This window comes from Oenanthe melanoleuca, chromosome 11 (genome assembly GCF_029582105.1).
Source record: "Oenanthe melanoleuca isolate GR-GAL-2019-014 chromosome 11, OMel1.0, whole genome shotgun sequence".
Lineage (NCBI taxonomy): Eukaryota > Metazoa > Chordata > Aves > Passeriformes > Muscicapidae > Oenanthe > Oenanthe melanoleuca.
In genome coordinates this window covers 17,469,993-17,495,319 of record NC_079345.1, presented here as the reverse complement: position 1 = coordinate 17,495,319, position 25,327 = coordinate 17,469,993, and the positions used below count along the sequence as shown (strand labels likewise).

At 41.7% G+C, this 25,327-nt stretch overlaps 1 protein-coding gene across 1 annotated transcript; it reads right to left on the bottom strand.

Moving 5' to 3' along the window:
- Window positions 1-1,737: 1,737 nt before the first annotated feature.
- Window positions 1,738-24,847, bottom strand: LRP3 (LDL receptor related protein 3). The gene is made up of 7 exons (XM_056500783.1): window positions 24,728-24,847; window positions 19,747-19,794; window positions 14,320-14,458; window positions 6,031-6,239; window positions 4,660-5,746; window positions 3,480-3,612; window positions 1,738-2,566 (listed from the first exon to the last, which is right to left on the bottom strand). The coding sequence occupies exons 1-7, from the start codon at window positions 24,792-24,794 to the stop codon at window positions 1,763-1,765; spliced, it is 2,487 nt and encodes an 828-aa protein (XP_056356758.1). The 5' UTR covers window positions 24,795-24,847; the 3' UTR covers window positions 1,738-1,762.
- Window positions 24,848-25,327: the final 480 nt, after the last annotated feature.

Here is a 25,327-nt window from a genome sequence, read left to right as displayed (position 1 = left end):
AATTTGAATCTTCCAACTCTGGGATGCACAGTATGAAATTAATTTGCAATAGAAGAGGGGAAAAAAAGTCACTTCTATTTACATTTTAGTAGGCCAAAGTTCTATTCCTTGTGTTTTTCAAGGCACTCCCCCAAAGGGAGTCCTAGTGAAAGATCCAGGGCAAAAAATAGCCCATTTAAAGGAAAAAATCTTTGACACTTTGATGTAAACTTAACTGTTCACTGCTGAAGTCTGTTTGCCTTTACAACAGCCAGGAAAGTCCTGTGAGCAGCAGAACTCAGACACACAGATGGCAAAGACCCCAATTTCACAAGTTCAGTTAATAACTCTGGACAACCTGAATTCCTACAACAACAAACAGGTTTTGGAGCACTCAGAAGTTTACAGAGCAGCAGCATCAATTTCCTTGTTAACTCCTTTATAAAGCATTTTTGTTTGTCACTGTGTCACAGGGAAATTGAAGCAGAGCTCTTGTTAGAGTAGGGAGAGCCTGGCCACCACCCCACAGCCATCAGAACAGGACCAAGCTATCACACATCACAGTTCTGTCATTCTGCAGGGACTCCTTGTTAAGGAATGCCACCTTCTTAGAGGCAAATAACTTGCTTACTTTTAATTATACTCTAAAAAACCAAAAAGGCACCAGTTTACATTAATGTATACAGTCTACACAGTGTCAGCTTTAAAAATGGCACTGATGTATTTCAGTTCAAAGAAAAAAAAAACGAAATTAAAAAAGCAGTATAGCATTTTCTAAAAATAAAAGATTAATAAAATCACTGGCTTATACATCTGCACTTCCATAGCAGATTTACAAGCAAACTTGTGAGACAGATTTTATTTCAAAATAAAACAGAAGTCTGGTCCTGACCAAGTGCTTAGTGCTTCCCAGTGCAGCTCCAAGGAGCTGTAAAGCCTCAGTGTCCTTCAGGCACACTCAAAGTGTATCAGCATAGAGTCCCTGGAAACACAAGGGAGGACAAAAGGTAGAGAGGGAGGAAACAGTTCTGCAATACTCACAACATCACTATGAAGAAAATGCAACATATGATGATGCAAAAAATAAATATTGCTGCAACTAGGAATCAATGCACTCCACTTATACTGAACACTGCTACACTCTCATTACAAAGCTTTAGCAGCTAAGACACCTGGTTTCATTCTGGCTATTCCATACAGAAACTTTGGATTTAGTGGATGCTTCCAGCTCCATGTGGCCATCAAAACATTTCTGAAGGGAGCAAAAGAAGAAGAGAGCAGTTTCTATAAAAGAGGAAGTTACAAGGGATTTTACTTCCTCCTAAGTGTGTTTAACTAAAATTATTAAATTCTAATTAAACTATTATGCCTAAAAAGACAATGTTATTTGTAGCTTGGAACTCAGAGTTACAAGGATTGATGTCTGCCCCAGGTTCCAACAGAGTTCTCTAGTTCAGTAAGACCACTGAAAGGCAAAGAAACACTGAATGCAGGGTGAGTAAAAGTACAAAAGAAATACCAGAGGACTGAGATGCCTCCAAAATGCAGTGACACATTCCTGTTCTCCTTAGCCCCTAACATCACATACTGGCCTGCTTCTTTCAGGAATAGCAGTGGTGACAAACTTGTCCCATTTAGTCTTGTACTGCACTCACTGTGGGACTAAAGCACACTCATTCTAAGAGAGAAAGTTGAGAGCACAGACATCCCACCTACCATCAAAGTGCACTGCCACAAAAACAATGAAGTTACAAAATCTACATGGACAAAACAAAAATTTTTATTAGCAAACAAGTAAAGATTCATCATCACTGGTATTGTTTTCAGAGAGGGAAGTAGATGACTGTAACATTGGCACTTCCACAGAATGGCAACAAGCTGCATGAACACCCAAAGGCTCCTCCTGGTGCGAGTTAGGGCAACATTGGTTTTGTCCATTCACTTGGATATGAACATTCATAGAGCTGTCTGGATAACCAGACTCCCACATTTTTAAGGGTAATCTAGATGGATCTTCACTCAGTGGATGACTTCCACTTAAACTACTGTCCTCTGGGACAGTCCTCCTGGATACTGACCCTCCATGGATCGTTTCTGTAACACTTTCAGATAAAGGATCTCTGAAAGCCTTTCCTGGATCTGCTTTACTGGGCTGCCTGAGCTCTCTGTCAGAGTCAGCACCCAGAGGTTTGTTGGTGTGTCCAGCCTGGGGCTCTGCACGTGCCGCTGTGCAGGTGTTTGGCTGGCAGGCGCTGGACGGCACTGGCTCTGTAACTTCAGTCTCTGGCTGCGAGCTGCTACATCCAGCTTCTGCTGGGCCCCTGGCCTGGCCGTTCGCCTCTAGGCCAGGTCCTTCAGGGGAGGGCGGAGCAGCGGCAGCAGCGGCAGCGGCGCTGAGGATGCCGTCCCCCAGAGTGGTGTGCGAGGCGCGGGCAGGGGTCAGCAGGGGGATCTGCCCCCTCCCCCGGGGCCTGTGGAACAGCCTGCTCCAGAGGCGGCCCAGGCGGCGCCGGGACGCGCTGCGCCGCGACGAGTGGCGCCGCATCTGCCGCCTCATGGCCGAGCGGATGTTCTGCAGCACCGACGCCTGCAACACACCAAAACAGATCTCACACCTCCTCACAGCATTCCCTGCTCTCCCCACACTATCTCCTCTCTGTCACTGTACTCACACCTGATCCCTGTGCTTCCTTCTTAAATGCGTGTTTTCTGACAATCTAGTTGAGAACTCCAAAGACAGATCTGCCCATACCAAACGACCCTCTCAGATTCATAGAATGCTTTGGCTTGCAAGGGACCTTAAAGATCCAAATTAATTCCAAATTCCCTGCTGTGAACACCTCCCACTAGACCAGGCTGGTCAATACCCCATCCAACCCAGCCTTAAACACTGCCAGGGAAGGGCAGCCACAACTTCTGTCTCTCACAGTCTCTCCTTTATGAGTTTAAGCCCTACTTGTCTGCCCAGGAAGTTAATTTTCTGAAGTACCAAACTACAAGTGCTTTATCACATTAGGAACTGTATCTCAGATGGACACTTCTGACAGGGTACAGCAGTTTTCTGAGTACTCAACAATGAAACAGAATGACTTAATGACTGGCCAGTGTAATTTACCCGTAAATGAAAATTAAACATCTTGGAAAACTAAGAATTTTCCAAAAATACTGCTAGAGACTTAATTTTCTTATAATTTCAGGTGCATTTACAGTTTCAGCTTGAAAAGCCTTTCTTTTCTATTTACTTTCTGACCTTTGTCTCTATTCATTCTGTCTTGATGTACAGCAAAAGTGCTTATCTCACTGCTGTTCCCCAACAAACACATTTAACGTGTTCAAAACTACCCACAGCACCTGTGGAACTGTGGCTTTTCAGCTCCATATAATGCATACACATTTTTACATTATTTCCATATAATTGCATAGCCACTGAAATACAGTTCCAGATTGATTTTATCTAACTTATAGTAGTTTGGCAGCTGAAATACTCATTGTCTGCATACTTGTGATGCATTGTAGACAGGGAAGTCTTCCACTGGGGGGATGAGTCCTTGTGCAATCAGCTGTCCATAGGAGGGTGGAGCTTCCCGCCGCACAAACTCTGCCTCCAGCCGTGTCATCTGAGTCTCAAATGCTCTGCAAAAACCAGAGGGAAAACATGCAAGAGAAGTAACAGCTTGTCCTGCCTCCCTGACACTAATGTGGAACTGCCAAAGGGATCGTGCTAGGAGTAAAACCACAAACTTTCCACTAAGCTCTGTGAAAATCTTATCAGGATGCAAAAATAAACAAAAGGAGTACAGAGTATAAATACAAATGAATCAAATCAGCAAACTCTCTAGTGCAGTCTCAGGCTGGACACTGCAGCAACTGAAGTTTTTTCAGCTGGCCAGTAGTTGTTGTGCCAGTAACAGCAGTAACTTGCTCAGCAAGGCCCCAAAGGTTATAAGACATTAAGAACTGGAAGGTCCCACCTTAGCACAGCAGCTCTTCTACAAGTCCTTAATCATGCAGATTTTATCAGGAGAGAAAGTAAAGCACACTATTTAAAGCACAGTATCAGCAGCATAGCACAGAGCTGGTGCACATGATGAGATGGGAACCATAAAGTCCCTTCTGATTCTCTCCTACAAGGCAGAACCCCACTTGCACATAACACACAGGAAAAGAAACACACACTACACCTAAAATGAGGCATACAGAACCAGGGGAAAGGGGCACAGCTTATACCATGGACAACTCCTGCTCAGAGCAGGCCCACCACAGCAGGACATCACTTCTAGCAGAACTGAGAACTGGACAATCTGAGAAGGGGTGAAGGGCTATTCAAATCAGATTCAGTGAAAACTGTAGCATCTCAGCATTCAGTTTTTGGCAGGGGCAAGGGGTTCATTGTAAGGGGATAAGAAGGAAAAGGAAACTGCTCGAGACAGATTAGGTTAGATACAGCTTTTGCCATACCACACAATAAACATGTGCTTCTCACAGATGACCACAGAAGAGCTGATATTTCTGCTCACTACTCCCAGAAATCTTCTCTAAGCCTAATGCACTACTTAGCTGTCATCAAGTCCTTGGATTTGATTTCACAGTATTTTGCAAATTCTCTGGTTAAGAATCAACTTTTTTTTTTTCCTTGTAACACAACAGCCTATGAAAACATCAATAAAGCAATACACTTACCTGTATTCCCTGGTCCTCAGAGAATACAATTTAAATGCACAGCCCAGTGCTATCACCAGCAGCAAGCCACACACGAGACTCCCAATGAGAGCAGCTGTGATGACCTTCCTGGGAACAACCACCAGGCAGTTACGTTCATCACTTCCATCCTGGCAGTCTTCTTGGCCATCACAGCGCCAAGTCTCAAAGATGCACAGGTTTGTCCCACAGTGGAAATTTCCTGGCTGGCAAGTAAAGCAGTTTTTTTCATCTGAGCCATCTGGACAGTTCTTCTGGTTATTACAGCGGTCAAGTATTGAGTAACAAAGCCCACTGTTTCCTTCACATGGGTATTCATTCTTCTGGCAAGCAGGACAGTTCTCCTCGTCCTTGCCATTTGGACAATGCCACCAGCCATCACAATGCTGCTTATCTGTGAAACACTCCTCATCACTCCCACAAGGGTGCTCCCAAGGAAGGCAGTAGCCTTTCACCTGATAGGTTGCATTGAACCCATGGCCAGTGCTCTTGGAGCGGGCATGATAGGAGACAGTGAGCTGGCCCTTTGACGACTCCACACTCACTGAGTGCCTGTTGTTGTGGTGTGAAAATGTCTGCATTAGTTTATCACCTCTCTCCCCAATGCCATCATAGACCTTTACATAGTCATTGTAGCCCAGCTGCAGATCGAGCTGCAGCAGAACATGCCGATTATCCTGCGTGTCCACATACCACGTGCAACGAAGGTCTGACCTGCTGTGATCAGCACGGAATAAGTCTGGGGAAGCAAAAGATCCATAAAAATTACCCAGCCTTTTGCCACAGGAAAGATCAGGACAATTATCTTCATCTGAACCATCACCACAGTCTTTAACTGAATTACATCTCAGCTCGTTCATCAGGCATTTGGTGGAGTGGGCTGCGCTGCACTGAAACATTCCTGAGGGGCAGATGCTGGATGGAGGGTCTGTTGGAGGGACAGTGCAATTTCTCTCATCTGAGTTATCACCACACTCATCCATGGAGTTACACTTCCAAGTACTGGGAATACACTTCCCATTTGCACAACGGAATTCGTCTGACTGGCACACAGACTGACCTATCTTTCCTGTGAAAAAGGACAGGGATAAAAAAATCAGTATCAAATCTTCTGGAACTATCTGATATCACTTTTCAACATCTACTACTATGCATGTCACGAGCTAATTAGTCAGGCCAGTACACTTCAGCAATACTGTTAAAAAGCCACATGCAATACTATCAATGTTACCACACCAATACCTTACAGTCATCAATGGCCCAAGATGCCTGTCAAAAAAAAGTACTGCTGTCTTCCAAGTTTTGCCAGAGACAGTATAAAAGGGAAGCCAACAAACAAAAGAGAGATTCTACCTCTAATATAAGAAAGGCGAAATCCCTGAGCCTGTCCTGAGCTTGATGCATCTGAGTGAAAAAATATCCACACATGGTCCCTTGCAGAGATGAAAGATGGAGGTATGGAAGATCCACACACTTTGTACTCCTCCCTCTTGGAAGATGGGCCAATCATCAACCAGTCTACTGCACACTTCTGAGAGTCTTCCAAATCAAAGTTCTTGAAACTGTTAGGAACAAAAGAAAGCACAAGTTACAAAGAGGACATGTAGCTGGAATAAAGCCTAACAGAGAAAGAACAGACTCTAATGGCTGACTTTCTGAGTCAAGCAGTGCTGACATAAAGCTATCTGCATTCAAAGACAGTGAAACATCTACCTTCTGTATACTACCTTGAGTATATAGAAACAAAGCACATTCCTCAGTTTCAAAAAGTATCCATCTCACAAGAATAAACATCATACCAAAGTAGCTCCAAAAGCTGCCAGAGTGAGTCCTCTTTTACACAGTCCTTAAATAGAACTGCTTCCTAAAATACAGATATGAGAAAAGCAAAATTCTGGAATACATTAGACATAAAGCAGATTAATTTCAGCAGTAATTTCCAATTGTACAAGCTATGAAACTAGGGATGACAGGGTTGACTACTGTCTTGGAAAAAGAATGCTAAGGGGTTAAGTAGGAGAGACACAAATCCACTCTTCGAGCCATGGATGGGGGCAAGGAGAGATCAAGAAGAGAATAGGGGTGGAAATGGAACCTAAAATCCAAATCCATTATCTTTTAATTCAAAGATTAAAATGTTCCCTTTCTGGGAGCTCAAATGCAGAGCAAACAACACTATAACCTTTTATAGTCAATTTTCCAACCCTTCTGCTGACACAAGCCAAGTGATTATTCAATAGTAGCTTATCTAGTGCAAAGAGGTGTTTGCAGAACACTGAACACAACTGGATAATTCTCCCTAACCTGTGGCTCAGGAACCACATGTGGTATTTGCTCTCTGATGAAACAGATCACACTTTTATTCAGCAATCTGCAATGACAATAGCAGATTGCAGACTGCACAGAAAAGCATACTCATTAGCAAAGGGCACACTGTTCAGAACATTTAGAAATTAATTTTGGTCCTTTTTTATGCAATTCAGCTACACCAAATTAACTTGGTAGAAGTTTGTGCATACTCCATACAAACACCTAGACAGAATTTGCAGACAGACAATCTGCTGCAAAACACAGATCTCCTTCCCTAAAGGATTTTTCACAAACATCAAAGACAAATTCTTTGAAAAAGATAAATGGAAATACAATTTTCTGATATCAATGTGTATTTACAAAAGGCTGTCAATGCCTGCCAGATCTTGACTTTTAAAATTGAAAGGGAAAGAACAGCAACTATGTAAACTAGCTAATTCATTTAAGCAGGAGACTCAGCCCACCTGTAGGTTCTGCCAAACACATTGGCTTAATAATTCTCAAAAAAAAAAAAAAAAAATCTATCAGCAAGACCATGAGACAAGAGCATGAAAGTGGTAAGCTAAAATGGAAATTAAGAGATGACAAAAAACATATGTGCAAGAACAATCCACCCAGAAATGTCCTTCTTTTTCTAACTCTCTTTCTCCCACCAACCTCTGTGTGTTTTTACAGCTGTGAAGAAATATTCCCACAGCACTTATTCTTTGCTATAAGCAATCTCATCAAGCTTCTGAAACCAGCATATTTTGCAAGGAAATTTTAGAAGACTCTGCAGCCAAAATAAAAAGATTTAAACACTTAGCCATTCAAAGACAAACCAGGGTATTTCTGTTACAGGTGTTGTGCATAAAATGTTTTTAATGACCAAGAAAGTGAACAGCCACTGCATCATGAAAAGGAATTATCCAAAGCATCAGAGAAGCTATAGGTACTCAGGTGAAGTGTTTGTTACATGAGATGTGAGACAGCACATCAGTTTTGCTCTCTATAACTCATTTTGGCACCACACATCATGCAGGGTTTCTATCATCTGCTTGGAGGATTGTTCATAGGAATTTTTTAATGAAAACTTTTTGACTACCTGCCCAACAGCAAAAGTTTTTAAGAAAAGGGAACAGTCACTAAATCAAGATATGGAAACTTAAAACTGGGAAGGGGGGTGTGAATAACTAAAAAAATTCTGTTTGTATGACACAAACAAGTTCATTTACTAAATCTTTTGATCTTTTACTTTTGTAGTTATTTTAGATGTACCAGGATCAACCTTAAAGAGGCAAACAAATTGTTCTCCTATCTTACCCAGCTCCCAGCACTCCAGCTGGCTCCCACAGACACTCATTTTCCTCACTCTGCTGAAGAGCTACTTTTGTCTATCAAGTAAATAATTCAGCCATAGCATGGTTACACAACAGACTGCACAAGGGAGAATTTGCCTGTACAAAAAGCTGTCTATAACTTACTTTAAAATGCATTACTTTCTAGAAAAAAAATTAACACTTTTAAAATTCATACAAAGGAAGAACACAGAAAAGTCAGCTACATGCACATACCTTGTTTATAAACTCCTTTGCAGATGACAGCAATACCTCTCAAGAGCCTGCATTTGTGTATAATTAATATTTTTTACTTGCACCTTAAAAATCTAGTATCGTAAATTGCTAATAAACAGCTTTTTTAGTCGTGGAACAGGAAGAACCTTTAGTTCCAGCTTCCAGTGCAGAAGCCCAGGCATGTAGAGGATAACTGATTTTCCTGACATTTTCCTGAGTGTCACTTGTGGATCTCAGACAGGTTCAGATCAGAATCCCACATTTCTTCACTAACAAATCTAAACTTCAGCCACAGAGTACAAGGGTGATGAGGCAGAATAGACTTACAAGGAAACACTTTGTTTAACAGATTCCCTAAGAACACCATGCCTTTTCAGTAGCCTCAAGCCACTGAAAAAAATGCCTTGGTATTCAAAAGGGGCAATACAGAATATTCACAAGAACAAACATCTCAATCCCAAGTACCTAGAAGTTTCAAACACAGTTTCTCTGTGTATGTTCTAGTTCTAATGTGAAGTTTTAATAGATACCACAGCAGTTATAAAATTTCTTCTGCTAACAGTCAAAGCAAAGTCAAAGCAATTATGTTGCCTCATGCAAACTAATCAATAGATGTATTTTCAACAAACTTTTCTTTGATTAAGGCATTGTCACTCTATTTCAGCATCCTTTTAAGTTATAGTGTCCCTACTAGAAGCAAATTTTTCCTCATTTACATTGATGGTGATTTTACACAAGACCAAAAGCATGATATACCTGAACAAGCCCTCACCACAAAAAACACAATCGTCTAAAGAAATACAAAAACAATATGAGTACGTATGTTTGCACTTAAAAGTATATAAAATTTGGCTTCACTTTATAATATGTTTGTGACAACAAGGTTTTGGGTTAGAAGTTTCTTCCATTCTACTCTGACATTAGGTAGCCAACTGATTTATTTTAGCCAAGAGTCCTGAATGCTGCACTCAGCCTCTGCTGCTTTACTTCTTTCATCATCTCTAATTAGATGTAGAGCTGCTCTTTTATAGTCATCTGAAGAATAACTTAATCCTGCTACCCACAAAACATTTATTTATTCAGCTGAGCTTTCTCAAACTGGAATGCAAATTCTTCTGTCAAAAGAGTAAGTCCAGTGGTTGAATGAGCATTGGTATACAGTGAAAATATGGGACAAAGACTTGTGCTTGTTGCTTGTAGGACTACTCAGACACCGTGCTTGGAAAAGTACTGAAATCTGTAGTTGCTGTTCTTGAGGGAAGTCTCAGACCTTTGGTATCAAAAACTACATCATTTTTTGTGACTAGAACAAGAAACAGGAGCCATACTGAAACAGAGAGTACTCGTGTATAATGTCATCCATAGCTCATGCAGCACCAGTCAGTACCACAGGATTTTTAAACATCCTGGGCAGGGCAGCACAGATTTGAGAGGAAAATCAGAAGACAGGTCTGCTCAGTCACTAATCCTCTCCAGCAAAGCCCTCTGACAGCTCTGCAGGACTGGAATGGGGACCCAGAGGTCCATCCTGCCATGCAAGCTGCAGTGCACAGTGGATCTAAACCCCAGCCCTTGCACTCCTCAAGCACAGCCTCACCTCCTGCGCCCCAGCTGATCCAGCAGCCCCCTCCATACGGAACTTCACTCCTAGAGCACTGCTCCCCTCTCTGGCACCTTGGCACCCAGTGATAAAGGCAAGGAGAACCTGGCCTTCCTCCAGGCTTCTTCCTCTCACAACCAGAGTGCACAGCCCTAGTTCACAGGGCAGGGAGAGGAAAAGCAGTTAAACATGGGTACTTCCAGCACTAGAACTACAATGTAAACAAAATACAACACCCATCACAGGGCGTCCTTTAAAATGGCCTGGCCCTTAGGCTGTTCTCACTGCTACCTGTCAATCTCCAAAACAACACAGGAACATAGAGGGAGACTGATGTACAAGATCAAAATTATTGGACCAAATTTTGCAGGTTTTGTTTCTCCTGAAAGATGTTATAGTCTTGCTCCTGGAATGTCTCTTTCACATTTTTATGGGAAAGTACAACAATAGCCTATTAAACAATGAAAATATTCAGAATTCAAGGATCAGAACAACTCAATGTGAACTGAGAAATACAACACTAGGTCTTGTTTTTACTGAATTCTGCAGAAACCAGTAAACTCATCTGATTCTTTTTCCAGTGGCATGATACTGAAAAAGAGGTTACCTCCAACACTGAGCAGAACTCCAGGAATTTAGAGAAAATTACAGGGTTAGTCATATATATCAGTTCTCACCTATGTACTCACATGAAGTAACTGTCTACAGTGGTATATTATCTGACAAGTATTTTCATATTGCTGGAAAGTACTTCATTAAATCAGACTATAATAAACACACATTAATAGTCTATCTATATGAGAAAAACATGCTTCCTGCAAAACTAAAGCTTAGCAGAGCTTAGTGTTTTTGCCATCTGCACTGAAAGGAACAGTAGCAGCTAGGAAAAAAAAAGTACATCTATAAATAATGTAGGGAATTCTCTACAACCTTTTCAGTAATTTAGGCACGAGGGACGAGAGATTAAAGAAAAAGAAAGCTTTCTTAGTAACTGCAAAAGGACAAACAGGGGATGCAAAATCTGAATGAAAGCAATTAGTAAATAAATAAACTAAACTAATTTTAAAAATTGGAGAATAAATATTATGGATAAGTCAGTAAAGCACAGTCTCAAAATAAAACCACCCAACCAATTAAGCAAGAAAAGTTACTTCTATTTGCCAGCTTCTCACAGAAAGTGTAGACTGTGAACAACTGATTACTTAATTGGCTCATTAAAAACTTCTACTTAACCACTGAAGCACAAGGACCTGAAGTCAGGAAAGCTCTATTCTACTCCCAGCTCCAAAGCACCAGCTAACTGCATAACCTTAGGCAAGAGACACTGAGACTATTTCTTCAAAAGCTGAGCAAGTAAATGGCTATTAGGAGGTTTTTTCCAATTAATGTCAAGTTCTGAAACACTATGAGTTTGGTAAATAGACTGTGAAGCAGTCCCTTTAACTCTTCACACAATTACACATCAGCAGCAATATAGGAACAGACCTCAGTTTTATGCACAAATTGAAACTCAAATGGTATCTGACAATTTCTTTTTTCAAAGCCAGTGTTAGGAATCACTGAAGTGAAAGTCAATGAAGTGATCCCCTCCCCTCAATTAATAAGAGACAGCTTGAGTGGGGTACTAAGTAGATTGCTTTTCAATACTCCTATCTTGAACTCTGAACAAGGAGAACATTTTACTCACAGCCCCCTAAATTCCAGTAATAAAACAACAAATTTACACTCCACCCACACCAGGGTTAATTACAACCATCAAGAGAAATTTCTAAACAAAAATTTTTTAAATCTTTTTATTAGATTTAGGAAGCATAAACCTATAAAGCCTGTAAAACAATGGTACAAAAGCAGTTACTACATGTGACATGTTTATCTGAGCTTACATGATTTTATGTAATTCTCTGTGAAAAGAAGCATAAAAATAGAGAAAATGGGTGGAAAAATCAAGTAGTTTCCAAAACCATAACTAACAACTGACTACCTGAATTTAAAGAGACATAACAAAGTCCTGGAAAGCAGTGGATAAAGACTTGTTCAAAGGTATCAACAGAACCATTCCATCAGACACACGAACTTGAAAGAAAATATTGAAATATGCATATAGAGTGGTATAAGCACAAAGAACATATATTTCCTGTTCATGGGAAAGCTCCCTCAAGGATTTCTAAAAAGTAAATTATAAAGCAAAACAATAAGCATGGAAATGTGAGGATATGAAGAAAATCAATATACACATGAAAGATAGACATTAAGACATAGCTTATAAAGGATGGACACAGAAGCCAGAACCTTACATACACATGTAGATCTGGTCACTGTTCAACTGAAAGCTGCTGAAAAATAGGTTTATAAAAATAACCACCAAGTGCAAACAGTTTAGAAATAAAAAATACTTCTGACTGCAATTTTATCCCTTAATGACTCCTGCTGTTATCTCACTTACATAACTGCTGTCTTATTGTCAACAAGAATTCCAGATCAAAGGAAGTGCATACTGTATGACACAACACAAAGGAGATGGGTTTTTTGGAATTTTTCAAAATCCAGATGTTAGCACAAGAACTGTGTTTGATTTCCCTAGGAAAATTTAAAAGGCTACTCTTATGCCCTTAGCAACACATTGTTAGAATAAGAAGCATATCCAACTGCAAAGCAGAAAACATGTTTGCATTTGAAACCTCCTGGCCTAGGCAAGTCAACTCCTTTTACATCCTTGCATTGCAAGGGCAACAGCCTTGTAAAGAAATCCTCAGATGCTGTAACATTTTGCATTTCATACACTAGAGTGAGTCATTCCAAGCACATTTATAGTCAGAAACATTACACCACAACACCAGTCCCTGGGATGTGAACACATAGTTTCTATTGTCTGTGTGTGCAGAGGGGGGCAGGATATGGCTGTGTATTCAGTGATAGAAAACAAACCCATTAAGAAGAAATATTTCAAGTCATATTGCTGTGCACACATCTAAACTGCACACACATTATTACCAGCTGCCACACCTCAAGTTCCTTTGTTTCTTTAGCCTCTGTTACACTCACACTTGCAGAAGAGAGTCCTAATTCTAATTGGAGTCCTGAGACATTTTCATAGCATAAACTGCAGCATTATTCTCCAGAGTCAAGTCCTGTGTCTCATTTGTATGCTTTCTCAGTTTGCAACAATCTCTGCTTTGAAACAAATTCCCCACATCCAATGTAATGTAGTGGGGCTTAAAAGCATGTTTCTATTTATGAATTTCAAATGCTGGCAGGTGTTCATTACTTTTGGTGAGTAGTTCCTATTTTGAACTATGGATAGTGGAGCCTTCCTATTATTTCATATGTGGCAGATTTGTTTTTGATTTCTGAGCATCTGCAGTTGGAGAGGTTTTGCAGTCCTTTTAAGCAGCTGAGCAAAAAAATGAGCAGATGGTGTCAAATGTAAGAGTATTAAAACCTCCCAAAAAAACTTTTCCTAGGTAAGTAAGAAATTCTTGGTTCGAGAAGGATCCTACTATTAGCCCAGAGAAATTAAGCTCATTCACAGTATGCTCATATTATACCCTAAACAAACCATTTGCAGTACATTTTAGTCTTTATTGAATAGCATTTTTCTAGAAATGAGCTGAAATTGTACCACAAATGCTAACTATTATTTGATTTGTTGGAAATAAATATTAAGCAGAAAAGTATGTCTTTTGGTAAACAAGTAACAACAGGCAATAATTATCTTCAACTGTCTATTAAACATAGAACATTTCAAGACATTAGTGAAAATGCTACTTTTTCTCTAAGAATTTTACATGCCCACTGAAGCTGTTCCAAGTTTTATAGCTTTCACCTACTCCTATTTACAGGCAATGAAAGGAAAAGGGGCTATTTCATATGAATAAATATATTGCTGTTTCCCACTCCCTCATCAGTCAGGGGTATATGAAATCTCACAGAGGCACTGTGAAGATAAATACATTAAAAGACCACAAGTGACTTCTGTAATAATGGATGTCAGAAGTAGCCTACAGAAACAAGACACAGTGAAGCATTTTTAAAAAGAGAGAGGTGCCCAGCCTGGAACCCTGTTCCAGTGTAACCAACTGACAATTCGATCAAGTGGCTCACATTGGTGTATGGGGTAAACTCACATTCTGTTTTATTTCAGCATAGCAATCCCTTACCTCCACAAATAACAAACCATACCTAATTGTTATCATGTCTCCATGATCTCCTTGAATGTACCAGCTGCAGTTTATGGCTGGAGGATAGTTTGATGGCCAAGAAGGGCTATAGATGACTCCCCGTCTCTCTGTGTGCTGTTCCAGCTCTCCACTGCAAGCAGCTGTTAATAAGGAGAGAAAAATAATATTGTTAATGCTCTGCCTAATCAACAATTCATATTAGCTTCAAGAGCTTTCATCAGTTTCTGGAGACTGCAGACACATGAGAATCAGCAGCTTTATCCTCTTACTGCTTTCTTCCCTGCCCTGTTTTTAAGACACCCCCACCAAGTGTAGGTAAGCATAACTTGCATTTCAATGCAGGACCAATCAATAATCTTGTACAAATCTACCACAGGCTGCAATCAATATTACTGCATGGATCTGCCAAGAGGATGTTAAACAGAAATCCTTCTTACCAGCTTCCCAAAGCCTGGGTAGGTCACCCAGCAAGTGAAGATGATCCACATTAACTGTAAAGTAGCTAGTAGCTAATTTTGCTGTAACATGTTCCTGGATATGTTGTTTATTCTCTTAACCACATGAAAAGTTTGTAGGGGTTAAAAAAATACCACCAACCACCACACTCCCACCCCTCCCACAAAAAAGTAAACTGCAGTCCAATGTTAAATGTTTTCACTAAAGTACTCTACATTCCTTCTGAACCCACATAGATGGGAAAAATTTTCAAGACAGGGAAAGGAGCAAACAAGGCCAAATAAAGCTCAGCATTTTCAAAGCATATTTAGTTCTTCCTATGGAAAACAGCAGGCTACATCAAATACTTATAATTTGTAATTAAGCAATTCAGAAATGAAAATTAAATGTTCCAAGGACAAGTTGAAAAGCTGTTCTGATAGGGAAATGTACTCCAAGCAGACTACAAGAGGGAAAATTCTCTGTAATTCAATAGCTATTCTGAACATTCTCCAAAAATATTATTTAAACTATTTTTAAAACACATTACTATCTAGAGCATGACTTGTGGACTGCAGCTGAATATTTCAGTTTTTGACAGAAGCTTACATTCTTGCATAGCTGAAAAATGTAGCAAGGGGGAAAAAAAAACGTTGCCTATACCTTGTCAGCTCATACACACATGCATCCAAATACACTGCATTATAAATGAGAGATTTACAATACTGTGTGAAATCCAGCCACATAAATACACCATTTTCAATTCCCAGTCAGGATCAGATTTAGCTGCACTGGAGGGATGGATGGAAGGAGTACCAGCAAAGCTACTTGGCTGCAGTCAAGCCAGGTGGCAGGGCTGCCTGTGGAGCTCCTGGGGCTGGCTACAGCATGTCCCCTCCAGGAAACCCAGGCCTGGTACTATTCTGTTTACTCACAGTAAGCACTTCTGAAGTGAGAGCCACAGGAATACAAAAAGCATGAGGTGAGTAACTTACCTGAGGCAAAACATAAAAATGCTATTACTTTTACTCTCCAGATAGAGCATTCCACTGAAATACATGCATATGATTCCTACCAGTTTCAAAGGCCACAAAAACATACAGAATATGTAAATACATGAAAACATCTGTTTCTAAACACACATTTTGCTGTAATGAAGTTACAAAAACAAGAATATTTTGGTTATCACATTTCTAAAACCAGAGTGGTTCCATGCCAGATGATGGAAAACACTGAGATGAAATTGCAATTTATGTAAGAGCCACAGAACTTTTCAACTCCAGTTCTCAGTTTCTTTATAACTGTGCTCCTCCACATACTTGTTACTGCATCAACATATCACAGCAGCAAAAGAGGACCAAGAGCTAGCAAACACAAAGGCTGCATTTCCTTACTGCCAGGCTAATAACACTTCAAAACAGGAAGGAAACGATGCACAAAGTGAAAGAACAAATACAGCAGCAGCACTATCCAGAAGCTTTCAGTAACACCTATGCAAGTATTTCTGCTGCCCTTGTACCAAATTATGTTCTGAATTAATATCCCTTATTCATAGTATTTGCAATAGGACAGAATCAAAATTACACAAAACTTATTTAGTTTCCATTCGGAGGAAGTCCCACTGACAGGCTGATGGCTCTGCATGAGCACTTCCATTCACACATTCATCAGTGTAGTTAGCAGAGCTATTATTCTCCCAAAGACTTGCTTCTCAGTTTTAGGAAGTAATTACAAAAACTCTGAGCAAGTTACTTAAGTATCCCAGCTTTTTTGAAGCAATATCACTACATTTTTTTCTTGTGGAATAATGTAGCTTCCTAACGTAAAGGATCTGCTGTAACATCACAGTTCAGGCCTTCAGTGAGAAATGGTTTTTCTTATTCACACTACACATCTGATACAAAAGTGAGGCAAGAAAAAAACAAGTGACAAAAGAAACAGATTTTTCCTTTTAACAGAAGAATTGCAGCTATACAAATCTAGGGACATAGCGAGTTAGGGGCTGCACTGAAACTACATGCCATTTTTGGCAGCTCATCTGACAATGGCTATTGTTGCCAACACTTACCATGGCCTTATCCCCTCTGATACATATTAAGCATTTCAGACTTGTCCTACTCAAAATCAAAAGTAAAACTGCTTGGCTCTTGCAAAGGGTCCTAGTTTGAATGGACCACAAATCCAAATTAATATTTGTTTTGGTTTAAGACAATTTAAAGGAGGAGCCTCTGGGTCTAGCTATCTCCCTCAGGGGTCCAAGTAAGTAATGAATATAAGTAGATTAAGTGAAAAAATAACCCTTTACTAACAAGCAGAAGAGCAACTGCTCTTTCTCCTTATTCAGTCCTTTGTTGTATTTGTGTTAAGGTTTAATAAACCTTTGAAATTCTAAAAGTGAGGGTCGTTTCTCACAACATCCCACCAATGCTCATTACCACACACTTGCAAACATCAATCCAGCTCCTTCCTAGAGCAGTCAATTCCACTCCTGGTGCACTGACTGCTGCAAGGCAGAAAAGGTGAAGTACCCCAGCACAGCTTTCAGCAGCTCTTACACACATAAATTCTGAAAGAAAAACCTTGACTAAACACAGCCTTCGGTGCTGACAACAAAATGGTAAAACCACACAAGGGCAGAATTTTATACTGTTCAATATCAGTAAAAGGGTCCCATTTCCCCACTCAGCTCCTGACCTTGAAATCTGCAAAATCACAAGCATGCCTAAGTACTGTTTTATTAAGATGGGCTTCATCCTGACACTGTGATTCCTTAAAGGAAAATAAACAAAAGCCTGTTCAAATTGCCAAAACATCTAAAGGAAAGGGAAGTTCCTAAATAGAAAGGTACAGTCCTGGATTCTGAAGACTTTATCATCAGTAACAACACATAACAATAGCTGTGATTACACTTTTTAAACAATTCTGTGTCTTTCCACAGCCTTTCTGCACAAACCCAGAAGTGAAATCCAAATTCACTGAAAACTCCAAACTGTTTAAATTTCCCATATTTAGCATTACTGAAAAAACATAAAAATACCAATTCCTGGATTGGTAAACTGACCCACCAAAAATCTTACTAACACGGTGCTTTTCTTTGAAAGATAAATTATAAAGACAGACAATAATAATTCTTCCACAGTTAAAAAAACAACCCCCTAAACAGCAACAAAAAAAAAAAGCAAAAAAAAACCCCAAAAAACCCCACACACTTTAAACTAAGATTTGAGTTCAGAGAGATTCATTTTTATGTCAAGAGGGCATAAATCTTAATGAGGTTTTCTGTAACAATCAAATGGATTTCTTCTACTGTAAATAGCAGTAGATTCCCTCTGCCATTTAAACAGTAACTGAGACAAGGTAACTCAAAACTGCGTGAAGACAAGAAAACATGAAGGCTGCAATACTCGGAGGTTTTCAGCATATTTGTGGAATAAAAGCCAGATGCTACAACTCTATTTATAGTGAAAAAAAGTGTTAGAAAGCAGCAGAGCCAACTGGAAGAAACTCTACATATTTTAGGCTGAGGCAGTATCACCAGTCTAAGTAAGCAACTGTTTAATTACTTAATTTACACTTTGTAAACTCACGTACCATACACCAAACAGATGCCAAACTCCATCAAAAGCTAAAGAACCATCCAGGCAGAACATACTAGGATATAAATGGCACTCTGTACTTTTTCCAATGAAAGAATAGAAAATACTGTGTTGCAAACAACACATGCTTGTCCACATGGCTTATCCACACTTCCTGTAAGCTTAATTTAAGCAGGTTACCTGGCCATAAAATTACAGCCTTCTGATTTAAACCTCCTCTCAACCTCCAATTTTGACTTGAACACTCAAGCTCCCACATTATTCGATCTACTGTCCTAGAATTATTTTTCTGTTTTCCAATATCCTTTCCTCCCATCTTCCTTAATTGCTATTTTTGGTTTTAATATAAGTTGCAGGGAATAAAGTACATCTACACATATGATGGTGTATTGACAGTCACAAGGGGGTCCTTATCACTAAGAGCACCCTGACTGCAATATCCCCATAATGTCAGTAAGTCACAGCACTGCTAGACAGAAGGAAATTACACTAAGTGCTGCAATTCTTGTTGAATTTCCACACTGACACTCATGAGACATTTTTAATATTCTTGTTTCAGCTTCTTCAGGAATGAGCCACTCTCCCTGACTTGATGCTCCCAGGCACACTTCCTAAACACAGAGTCTTCCTCTAAACATATCAGCATGAGCTATGACCTTACCCTCAAGCTTACCATTTTTATCTATCACAATGACAATGATGCACTCTATAATCCTGTTGTGGTTTAAACCCAACTGGAAAATAAACCCCAGGCAGCCACTCCTGTCCCCCACCCCCTCAGGTGAGAGACCAAATGCAGATTATGGGTTGAGATAACAATTCAGTGTTAATGTAACAATTCAGTTTAACAGGGCCAGCTGAGGAAGCCGTGACAGCAGCAGCCCCGGTGCCAGCAGCGGTTGCAGAGGTGACAGCGGTGACAGAGGTGACAGAGGCGATAGAGGTGACAGCGGTGACAGAGGTGACAGAGGCGACAGAGGCGAAGCTGCTCCCAGCCCGGGACAGAACAGAAGGGACGGAAACGGCTGTGCCCAGCGCCGGGACAGGGACAGAGACAGAGGGACAGAGAGAGATCCCAGCCTTGGGGACAGAGAGCCGGGCCTTGGGGACGGAGGGACAGAGAGAGATCCCGGCCTTGGGGACAGAGGGACAGCGATCCTGGGCCTTGGGGACAGAGATCCCTGCCTTGGCTGGCACCAGGACATTGATCCCTGGCCTTGGGCACAGCGGCACAAACCCCAGGAAGATTTAAAAGTCCTAAACTTCCTACGATGTTACAGTCAGTCTTAAAACGTCATTTAAATAGTCACTCTTCCTTTAGAGTATCTCTTTGTATGGGGAAGAAGCAGTAACAGCTCCAACGAACAGTAAATACAGGTAAGGAAGGTGTGTCTTACCTAATGAGGTAACAGCACTTTCTATTTTCCCAGTCAGGAAGAGATTCACTGTGTAAAGAAGAAAAACAATGTTTAGACAAATTCCAGCAGTACAAGGTGGCAGTCAATAGTTAACCATTCCTAGGTGTTTGCTGGGGTGTTAGCATAAATGCATTGCAGTTTTCCAACAAGAACTTTGCATATCTGCACAGGCAAGTCAAGTAATCAACTGTTATCCTTCACTGCAGCTAAAACAAGTCAATACACAATGTAAGTTTAGTATCTCTGAAACACACTACCAAAAGAAACAACTGCCAGTCTATTCTAAATTATCTTCCATAGGATTAATTTTAATTGAGGAACACAGAAGAACAACCACACTCAAACATTTATCATCACTGCTAGTGACTTTACCTGCTTAAATGCTGGACAACTAATGTGATTATTATCCTCAAATACTTCTCTGAATAAAGCAAAATTTGTTCCCCTCAGGTAAATGTCACCTTGAAAATCAGCTGCTAAAGCTAACATGATTGCCTTGACTAAGCAAAAGCAATGAAGTTTTCAACAAGGTCCACTAATACAATCAAAACAGGATGAGGGAGTACTTGCAATACATATCTGACTTGCAAATTAAGTTCCAAAGACTCTTCACTTTCTCAAAAGTCTTCTCTCACAGTATACCATTAAAGTGATCTGGAAAGAGTAGTTAATGCCAAAGAAAATTTGTCCTCTGTCATTGTTGCTCCAAAAGTCAGCCTTAACATGTAGTTCCCTATCAGTTTACCCACACATTCTTTAAGGCATTTCTTTAAAAATTACAGCATGTTCCACTGACTGCTCTCATTTCAACAGTAATCTGTAATCTACAAAGATTTTATTTATTTATTTGTTTATATTGGTAAAATCACAAAAGCTTAAAATAATTAGAAAGGTTTAAAATGCTACCAAAAACTTAATTTACATCATCCCAGCCCAAGCACTTACTTTGGCTTTACTCTGCATATGTTAAGTCCTAAATCTTTTAATAGGTGATCTCTTGGCAAGAATTTAGCTAAAAACATCATTTAGAAATCAACAATAGGAGAAGAGAGGAAGAGAAACCGTCCCTGTTCCCAACAGTCACTTAGGAAGCAACTGACAATTAATACTATTTATGGCTCAGAGTGTGGGCCCCCATTGTCTTCTACACTGTCTAAACACATCACAAAACAATACCCCTTGTCCTGACTACCTTCTGCTATAACTTAAACCAGCACAAGAGGTACAAAAAGTACCAGACACTACAGGGATGGAAATAAAAAACCAATCCCTTAGCTTTCCAGATCAGGCCTAGTCACGTTTTTCAGTCATCACACTGCAGCAGCCCAGCTGCCTACAGCAGTCCCTCCCTGCCTTTTATCTGGCTATCCACAGTTTGGATTTTCTCCTTTTGGGAGGACTGCTACAGACCTCAGGCTGAGAGGCCAGACCCTGCAAAACAGAGAGGAAGACTGCTCCTGGTGTCACTCATCACAGACTTCAGGGCTCTACCACAGGAACAAGGGCAGTGACTTCTCTGACTTCTCCCTCCTCTTCAGTAGTCAGGACTAAGCTTTTAGGAATACCCAAAACAAGGAGGGCAACTAAATGGCAGTGTATGTAATGCTACAGCTTGAGGAGAAACACGCCTGAGCCACAGATTTGTGTTAATAAGCATTATTATGATGTTCAAAGGTCCCTAACAGCACTGGTTTTATTACATAATTAGCTAACATTAGTAACACTGTTATATGATAATAATAGTGTGCTATGTAACTATTTTTTCTTTGCTCTGTTAGGTGAGTAAGCCTAGCTAGGAGCAACAATACCATCCTGCAGCAGGAAACAACACAGCTCTGTTAACTCTGGCACAGCAGCACATCCGTTTGTGACACACTCTGGATCGCAGCAGTAACACCAACACAACATTTCCTCATACAATATTAAAGTGCTACTATTTCTGTAACCATAGTAATATATTCCTAAAGACTGAGATGAAATTAATCCATTATTATATCAGAGATTTATATTCATGAGAATTGAAATATTTGGTTTTGCTCCAAAGAAAGTACATGAATATGCTGTGCATAACTAGTAGCACAACTGAAAGCAGTGTTTGAAGATACATGGCATGGAAGAGTCTGTGTCTGTACTACCATTGTAACCTTTCTTTATGTGTTTCCCAACAGCCATAAGAGAAAGGAGCTCTGAAGCAGAGGTTTCCTCACATGGCTTATAAGAGGCCCCTATGTCCTTTAAATGGAAATGAGTAGGATAAAGACAAGGGGCATAATAGAGTGGAATCAGCCAACTCAGAGCTACATTACTGAGGACTGTTTAACAGAAAGCCCTAGTTTACTACCACAAATGCAGTTATAGGCAGCCTTGCACACCACACCTGGCAGATACCTAAGAAAGAGAACCCCCAAAAATACTCACTTATCTCTGAAAAAAACTTTTAATGGCTGCAGTTGCAAGTTCTTTGCTTTCACTTTCAAACCCTTTTATACCAAGAAGTCAGCAACGAACACTTCTTTAAAATAAAATCTAAGTCTCACACCAGATACTTTCCCAAGCAACTGAATAAGCTTACAGTTTCCAATATCCATTTTGCTCACTCAAGACCATCAAATCAAACCACAAGAGCACTGTTAAACCAGCACACATTTCTCAAAACTGTCAGAGGCCCATAACAAAGAATAGCCATTCCCTGCTGATTTTCTTGTCTCCTGTCAAAACAAAGCCTTGCCAAAATAAAAACAGGTACTAGAGTATTATAAAGTTTTCTAGATGCCCTTTTTCTTAACTATTGAGCAGTTATGGGAAAGCCAGAAAAAGATCCCAGAAGTGCTTTAGCTGGCTTAATCTCCATGTAAGAAACTCACTGTGCCACTCATCTGGATTGCTAAATAAATCTCAGGGTAAGGTTTGCAGTTTGTATTTGGATCAAAAGGGAAATTCACATCTTGGCACCTCCAAACCAAATGACAGCTACCAGGCTTTCCCCACAGCCAGAAGGAGAGACATCAGCTTCACTGATTCCTTCTTATTTGATAACTTTCTATGTCCTCCAGAATTTCTCAAGAATGAGAAACAAAATGGCTTCACAAAAGAACAGTTGAAACAAACCCAATTCCAGTCTTTGGAGCAGCAGTTTACAGATGAAGTCACACAGCAATGGTCAGTGGCAGTGCATTGATACAGACACCAAACACCCACACACAGGCCATGGGAAAACAAGAAAAGAATGGCAGGAAACAAGAACCAAAAACAAGGATGAAAGGAAAGGACAGACAAGCAGGAAGTAAAATACAAATATAGTTAAAGTAGCAGCATTATATTCTTATTGGTTCACTGAAGCAAAATACCTTACAAGCTTCCCACCTCTCATGTTTCTCAACTTCCACTACTGTCAGTTGTGCAAGGAATAGGAATAAAACATTCCAGCTGAAAAGAAGAGCCAGACAGTGAAATTCTAGAAGTCATAGAAAGCAGAAATCTACTCAACTTCCAACCTGACATCACCCACACCTAAACACAAAAAGTGTTCTCACTTCAGCTCTAGAGTTTACATAATCTTTTATTAATCTCATTAGTCATTTTAACAATAACCATGCTATTTATGTCAACTAATAAAAGGTTTAACGAAGGTCTGACTGAGCCACAAAAAAACACTCAAAAACCCAACCAAACCTAAAAAAAGTGCAAAAAGCCCAAAACACCTCCCCAAAACAGTAAGAAATTCAGAGATACAGAAAAAATATGTATCTTCCTCTAACTTTAAATATGCACATTATTCTCATCCTGTGCACATCTCTGAAACACTGTTAAGACTCTGCTCTGCAAAAACAAGAGTTGTATGGCCTAGATGTTCAAATTGTTTCCTAGTTTTGCTAGCTTTTTATATTGTACTTATGTTAATTAAAATTAGATTTGAATTCTACATTTGAAGTAACCACAGCAACCTTTAAACTTCAACTTCCTACATTTTTCTAGGTAAGCACTTTTACAAAAACAGAACAAGCAATCTGGCCACAGATATCCCTTTGTGATCGTTTCATAACGAACAGTAACTGTCACTGGGATTATTAAAAATCAACTCTAATCCGCTTCATTAGCACAGAGATATGGGTTAAAGCATTCTGCACCAAGGGGCTGTGACAGTTTACCAAGTCAGTGTCACAGGGCTCAGTGCAGCCCAGCACTGCTCAGCTGCATGCGGTGCTCCCGAGCACGCTGCCCCACCAGAATCCTCTGGCAGGAACGGAGCAGGCATCTCTACTAACTCCTAACTTCACGTGTCCATGTGAAATGTTAAAATTATTTAACGTGCCCTGTTAAATAATAGCGGGGCCTATCGTTCGCTCGTTCTAGTCACAGCCAGGCGCCAACGCCTCTGCCTAACAAACCCATCTCCCCAGACAGAACGGGCTGGCAGACTGGAAACCAGGAACACGCTTCATCACGCTGCCATCACTTAACACCTGCTGAGAAGCAGAGCGGCTTCAGGCAGAAGGGAGGGAAGAGAGCAGATACGGCAGAGACACGGAGGAAGAGAAGATGCTCCTTGCCGCTGCCACTCCAGAGAAGCGCCGGGCAGTCTCTAAGCTCGCACCGCGCCCGCACAACCTCACAGCTCGGGAAGAACCGGTGATGCCTCCTCAACTTTTTTTTTTTTTTTTTAGAGCTATTCGAGGTTATGGCAGCGCTCCCAGAGCCAAGGGCAAGGCGATGGTTCTGCTGGCTGTGGCAGCGCTCTGCACGGCCCCACACCGGCGGGAAGGGCAGCCCGAGCGACCCGCGGCCGCGCCGCCCCGAAGCGGGTGCCGGGAGGGGTCCCGCCGCCTCCACTGGGTGTGTGGCAGCCTCGTCCCGTCCCGGTCACTTCCCGCGGGGGAGCAGGCGGCCCGGCAGTCCCCAGAGCCGTGCCCGCCGTGCCCGGACATGCCCCGCCGGCAGGCAGCGGCCGGGCCGCACTCACCCAGGCAGATGGCAGTGAGCGGCGCCAGCGCGCCCTGACGGAGCTCCGCGGCCGCTGCCTTCTCCATGGCGGGCCGCTGTCGCCTGCCCTTCAGCGCGGGGGGAGCCGCGGCGGCCCCGCATCCGCCGAGCCGCTACGCCGAGCCGCAGGAGCCGGCGGCCCGCGGTGCCCTTGCCCGCCGCCGAGCCGGGAGTGGCGCGGGCGGCGGCGGCCCCATGGCCGGCCCGCGCTCCCGCTGCGGGGCAGGTGGCACAGAGCAGAGCGGAACAGAGCGGAGCGCAGCGCCGCTCCCCACGTGACAGGCCCGCCGAGCAGCTGCGGCGGCCGCGCCGGCAGCGAGCGCAGCGCCGCCCCGCTCCGCGCCGAGCCGAGCCGCGCACACCTGAGGGGCCGCCGGAGCGGCGGGCGGAGCGCGGCCGGGCGGAAGGGAAGGCGAGGGCCGAGCCCGCCCGCGCAGCGCCGGCCGCGGGCTTCCTGTCAGGCACGGCCGTCCCCGCTCCCGCCGCGGGTTTCCTGTCAGGCTCGGCTGTCCCCGCTGCCGCCGCGGGTTTCCTGTCAGGCACGGCCGTCCCCGCGGCCATGGCGCAGCAGCCCTCGCCC

Bases quoted from the DNA above. Each gene is read 5' to 3' on its own strand.
- LRP3 (XM_056500783.1), bottom strand. From the start codon at position 24,794: ATGGAGAAGGCAGCGGCCGCGGAGCTCCGTCAGGGCGCGCTGGCGCCG. The intron at 19,795-24,727 runs GTGAGTGCGGCC...TTCTTTACACAG, and splicing joins GCTCACTGCCATCTGCCTGG to TGAATCTCTTCCTGACTGGG. The intron at 2,567-3,479 runs GTATGCAGACAA...GGTGTGTTGCAG, and splicing joins CTGTCTACAATGCATCACAA to GCGTCGGTGCTGCAGAACAT.